The 6,000-nt window shown below is 47.1% G+C and overlaps 1 protein-coding gene across 2 annotated transcripts in view; it reads left to right on the forward strand.

Moving 5' to 3' along the window:
• Positions 1-5,268, forward strand: part of NXPH4 (neurexophilin 4) — an 86,286-nt gene extending 81,018 nt beyond the window's left edge. For both annotated transcript variants that reach the window (XM_033137273.1, XM_033137283.1), the window contains exon 2: positions 3,610-5,268. In XM_033137273.1, the coding sequence (XP_032993164.1) occupies positions 3,610-4,365 (756 nt within the window). In that variant the 3' untranslated portion in view covers positions 4,366-5,268. The remainder of the gene's footprint in view (positions 1-3,609) is intronic.
• Positions 5,269-6,000: the final 732 nt, after the last annotated feature.

The following is a 6,000-nucleotide window of genomic DNA, read 5'->3' on the forward strand; positions in this document are numbered from 1 at the left end:
TAGGAGCCTTAACAAAGTGGCCTGTGTGAAACTTCACCAGCTTCCAGAAGTAGCAAGTCAACTGAAGTAATTTGGATGCCCACCTACCCAGAGTGGCAGAGGAGTTTGCTCTTCAGTGGCTTTTTCTTGGTGCATCTGCTCTTGAGTTTGACCAATATGGGTTGATCTAGAGGTGTGGGTCTGTGTGGGCACATAGGTGGCCCTGCCCTTTGGCCCTCTGATCTTTCCCTTCCCTGTGCTGTGGCCATTTTAATAAGCCAGCCGCTCTGTAGCAAGCAGAAGGGTGGGGGAGAGAACTAGATGGCCTCTCTCAGTATCTACCAGCTCAGAAGAGAACAGAATTGTCATTAAGGAGGGGAGGAACCAGGATTTGCTAATAGGCTGACTTGACCAGGTTTACACCAGAGCTGGCCTTGGCCCTTGCTTCTCCAGCCTCCCTGGATCTTAAGCTGCCAAATCTCCCAGCGGTTTCAGTCATCACCTTTTGCAGCTCCTGTCTCCCTTTTAATGAGCATCCCTGCATGCTCCCTGTACCTGTGAACAGCTCTGTGTCTGTAGCTCCTCTCCACCTGCTGCGCTTATGCCTTGCTGCCTTGGGGGATTTGGGCTGGAACCAATCAGTCAAGAAGCATTGGTGGTAAGAGTTGATGGTGGCTTACATTCAAGGTGCGTGCAGCTGCGGGGGCTTTTATTTCTTCTCTTTTCTTCCCCACCCTCCACATTTCCCCTTTTATTTGGGATGGCTGCATATGGCTCTCTGTGCTGCTAGGCGAAGTGGGTCTGAGATCTGTGAGCCACAGGATTCAGTCCCCAAGGGCCGCTCCATGTCCTCGGGCAAATAGCTGCAGAAGTGGAGTATTTCTGGTCAATCAAGGCAAAGCGGGTGAGGGAGATGGGAAGGGCCATTCATGTGGCATTCATCAAGGCTTCACAGAGCTCTGCCAGGGGCCTGTTGCTCACTGGTGTGCGGCTTGTTGGTTGCTGCTGTCATCAACTTTCTCTGAGTCTGATGACAGCACACAAGTCCCTTCCCTGGGATGAAGCATCAGGCGCTAATGGGCTGTTTAATCCAGGAGAAGGGAGACCAGTGCTGGGAGGAGCGGTAGGAAGACAAGAGCACAGACAAAGACAAATCTTAATCAAGGCAGCTTTTGGTGCCCCAGGGCCAACCCACATATATTGTTAGCCATTGGGATAGCATGCTGTTAGAGTGACAGCTGTGGAGATTGACTGCACCCAAAGAATATCACCCCACTCGTAAAATAAATAAATTAATAATAATAAACCCCAAAGCAAAACCCACACAATGTACTTCACTGCATTCACAGTTGGGTAGCACACACATTTATATTGAATTTATTTCTTTTATTGGATTATTCCTGGATTGGGAAAATCCAAATTTAATGGGGGAAAGTGTGGACTGCTAGAGGACATAATGTGAACAGCACTAAAAAGAATGGAGACACAAGCAGCTTCAAATCCACATTAAATATCTGTGTGGACTAGTTCAGGGGTGTTGAATCTTTGGCCCTTGGGCCATATTTGACCCATCTGAAGTCCTATTTTGGCCCTCAAGGCTGTTCTTTGGAAGCCACACCCACCTGCCCCACACCTGACATCATGTATAACATCAGGTGAGGAACAGAAAGCCATGGAATAATGGGGGGGGGGCTTAAATTGGGCTCCCAATTGTCTCCCCTTTGGAAGGATTCATCCTCCTTGTGTGCCCAGCGTTGTCGACAAGTAGCCCATATGCCTGTGATACAAGCAGCTCTAGGGATGGCAAAAGAACACCAGCAATCCATCATGGGTTGTCATCCAGCTGCTGTGTTGGCACAAAAACTTTCCTGGGCTTGAGTGGGGGAGAGCAGATGACAAGAATTTGTGAATAAAGCTAAACTGGAATATGAGAGGAAAGGTTCCAATCAGATGGAAAGGTTTAGAAGAAGAATAGAGAAGATCAAGGAAGCACAGAAGCAAACTTGGTTAGAAGGACTGATTGCTCATATCAAAGCTGCTAGGTTGGGTCAGTCCAGTGGTTCATTTAGCTTTCAACAGCACCAAATGTTGCTGAGAAACAGAAGGGACCCACACCTTATTATTTGTTCCCAATATCTGGCGCTAGCATTCCGTGACCACCTTGGCCAGTGGCTTTCAGTAGCAGAGTGTTGTGTTGTGGAGGTCCTTACCTGGCATCCCAGAAGAGGGAGAGGCAAAGAGGAGGCCGCAGTGACAGCACCATGCAAAATCAAGGCCATACCACTCTAGTTTCTGGCACTGGAAACAGAAGCCCATGAATTCTGGCCCTTTTCCCCCAACCCTGCGGTCACTTTTTGCCCTTGCCAAACTGTTTGGCTGCACACTAAACCTTCCAGGTTTGCTTGTATTTTCACCCCTTCAGCACAAATAAGCAAGTACAAGTATACTTCAAAAAAACTCCTTTTCCCCACTGCCCTCATAGCCTTTACGTCTGATTCCTGTCCACGTCTGTTCACCACAGTTCATGGGTGGGATTTAGCTAAGTTGTATGAATGGAACGAGGTCTGCTTGTGCAGCAAAACTTCTCTTTCCTCTGCTCCTGCGTTCACTCCTCTCTATGCCCACTAAACCTGCTCTGGAGCGTTGGGGGGGGGGACCCAGATTAGGTTTATTTGGGGGCGCAGTGGAGAGGGGGAGTTCCATTGTGAAAGTGGTCCTTGTTCCCTCCATGTGTGCCCAGTGCTATGTTTATTTCCAAACCATGGTGGGAAAGGATTAAACACTCCCCCAGTTCTGCTGCTCTGATCAAAATCAGAACCCTACCACATGGCAGGTTTAGGTTCAAACTATTTGTTCATTTGCTTTATTTAAAAGCATTTATAAACCGCTAAATATATCAAAAACCCCTAAGCAGAGGTCTAAAAGACAAAACATTTTATCAGTAAAACGTTAAAACAAAAACACAACTTAAGACCAATAAAGTAGCAGTATAAAACACATAAGAGATATCAAAGCAAATAAGAGAGAAATTCAGAGGATTCAAACACATGGAACAAGGCCCAACCTTGTGGTTCAAGGAAAGCGTGGGCAAAAAGGTAAGTCTTCACAAGAAGTCTGAAGCAAGTGATCGTTGCCACTTCATGTGTGCTCAAGGGAAGGGCCTCCCACTATACAGGGGCAACAGCAGAAAATGTTTTCAGGTCAGTCAGTGTTGGCATATTATGGAGCTCACATGTCACAGCTATTGTTACTTGTAATAAAGGCAGGACCTCCCATTTGCCAAATGAAGTGTGCGATATGAACAAATGAGCTCACATGTGTCTTGGTTGCATGGTTCGTGGAACTGGATTTTTCTGTGTTGTGGAATTTCGGGTGCAGAGCTGTTGTGTTTTAAGGGTAACACTAGAATGAAGCAGGGCACCACAACCACCCACTGTGGTCCAGTATACACATTACAGAGAGATGAAGCACTCTACAAGTCCTTTTTTAAACCTACTTGTGTCCTCCTAAAGATACCTGGATGATTTCTCTGTGCACAGGGCAGGGTGCAGATGCACCATGAGTACATGAAGGATCTCAAAGCACGCCAGTTCTAACCCAAATTCCCTATTTTCTCTACTTCTTTGATAGGTTGCGTGTGTGAAAGGCCATGTGACCAAGACCCTGAACTACCTGGAGATGAGTCCCTCAAGTGTCTTGAAGGGCCCTGCTTTGAAACCTCACCCGCTCAACCCAGCTCGAATATTTTCCAGTGAGCCATCCAAAGCCAAGCTGGACCCATACAGTGGTGCCCTGAGTCCCTGGGACTGGACCAAGAACCAGACGGCCATGGAGCACTTCAACCAGCGAGCTAAGAGGAAGCCCTCCATGAAGGCGGGCCGAACCAAGAAGATCTTTGGCTGGGGTGACTTCTATTTCAACATCAAGACCCTGAAGTTCAGCCTGTTGGTGACAGGCAAGATCGTGGATCATATAAATGGCACCTTCAGTGTCTACTTTCGTCACAACTCCTCCAGCCTGGGCAATGTCTCCGTGAGCATTGTGCCACCCACCAAGGTAGTTGAGTTTGATGTACTGGTTCCCCCTATCCAAGCCCAGCACCTTCACCCTCAGCAGTCCACCTTAGCTGAGCCCAAGGAATCCAAGACCTTCAACTGTCACGTGGAATATGAGAAGACCAACCGGGCACGCAAGAACAAGCCTTGCCTGTATGACCCTTCTAAGATCTGCTTCACTGAGCACACACAGAGCCATGCCGCTTGGCTGTGTGCCAAGCCCTTCAAGGTCATCTGCATCTTCATCTCCTTCTTCAGCATTGACTACAAGCTGGTCCAGAAGGTCTGTCCAGATTACAACTTCCAGAACGAAAACCCCTACTTTGGCTGATGAGGGGGGGAAGACTTTGGGAGGGGGGGCAGTGCAGAGGGGTATTAAGTAAGTTGCACTCTTTTTATCAGGACAGGAATTGGAAGAACTTTGGCTGGCAGGGGAAGAAACAGGAGAGGCCCCCCCCCCCCCTGATGCTTAGTGAGAGAAGGATGGTCGGTTCTGAACAGGAACTGGATGCTGCTCCATCTCATAAGGCATTCCCTTCCCAGTGGCCACTAAACTTCCCAGGACTTTAGGAAAATAGAAACTGGCCCAAAGGACACTGTTGCTTTTGCTCCCCACTGTACCCCCTTTCTGATGCTGTTTGGGTCATCTCAAGGGAATTCCCAGCAATATGAAGAAATGGCTTGCTGTGGCTTTCATCTCTTTTGTGCATAAATGGACCCTGCTGCTTCTGTGGGGCTGTAACACTGACTTATATGAGAACGTCTTTCAGCATCATGCCTCCCATTTGGAATATAAGGTTCTGGTAGCAGCCAAAGGTCCCTCTGTGCACCTCTCTGTCTCTCTTCTCCTTGGACTGAGCCACAAATTGTCAGCTGAGTTGCTAAAGAAGCTATCATTGACCTGCCTGGGATTGTGGAAAAAGCATATTAACCCACAGTGCCAACTCACCTCTTGCCAGATGCTCTACAATGGAAAGGACCAACAGAGGGCAGAAATTGCCAAACTCGGGAGCTTCTCTGTTCATATAATACAGGAATGTAATGTGCAATAGATCAATCATGTTAAATTGGGAGGGAGGGTGAGAATGTGTGTCAGCTGGAGTTAAGCTGAATGTAAACAGAGAGATTGGGGTTCGGTGGGTGAGATCATGTCAGAACAAAGGGTTTGCATGAAAAACTGAAAGATTGGGAGGTGCATAAGAACACATTGATGCAACCAGGACTGTAACATTTCAGTGTGTGTGTGTGTGCGTGTGTGTGTGTGTGTGTGTGTGTGTGTGTGTGTCTGTGTGGAACTATATGTTCATAGCAGAAGCCTGAGTTGTGTGTTAGTAGAAATTCAAGTGAAATTCTATTAAGGGCCGTGAGATTCAACCAAAACATGTATGTGTGCACAACTTAGGAGAGTTACAGGTGGGTAGCCGTGTTGGTCTGCCATAGTCAAAACAAAATCGAAAATTCTTTCTAGTAGCACCTTAGAGACCAACTGAGTTTGTTCCTGGTATGAGCTTTCGTGTGCATGCACACTTGGTATCTGAAGAAGTGTGCATGCACACGAAAGCTCATACCAGGAACAAACTCAGTTGGTCTCTAAGGTGCTACTAGAAAGAATTTTCGATTTTGTTTCAACTTAGGAGAGTGTGTGTGAGAGAGAGTGTGTGTATACACAGCATGACAGCGAGTAAGAATGTGTGCTATATTAGGTGTGCTCTTTTGGCCTTAATGGCATATGTATTTGCAAGTACATTTATTTAAGTCTGTATAACTAGGAATGCACATATGATCAACTAGAGCTTTAATCTCAGATTAAAATTTGTCCCCTTTGATTGAGTGGCAGGGCTAAGATTGAGCGGCACACGGCTATGCAGTCCTTGCAGGTGTAGCAGTTCCCTCTTTACTGCAGATGGGTTTGCTTTCCAGCTGACATCCAGAGTTTGCAGATCTTTTTTCATTTCAGGGTGAAAAC

This window comes from Lacerta agilis, chromosome 2 (genome assembly GCF_009819535.1).
Source record: "Lacerta agilis isolate rLacAgi1 chromosome 2, rLacAgi1.pri, whole genome shotgun sequence".
Classification (NCBI taxonomy): domain Eukaryota; kingdom Metazoa; phylum Chordata; class Lepidosauria; order Squamata; family Lacertidae; genus Lacerta; species Lacerta agilis.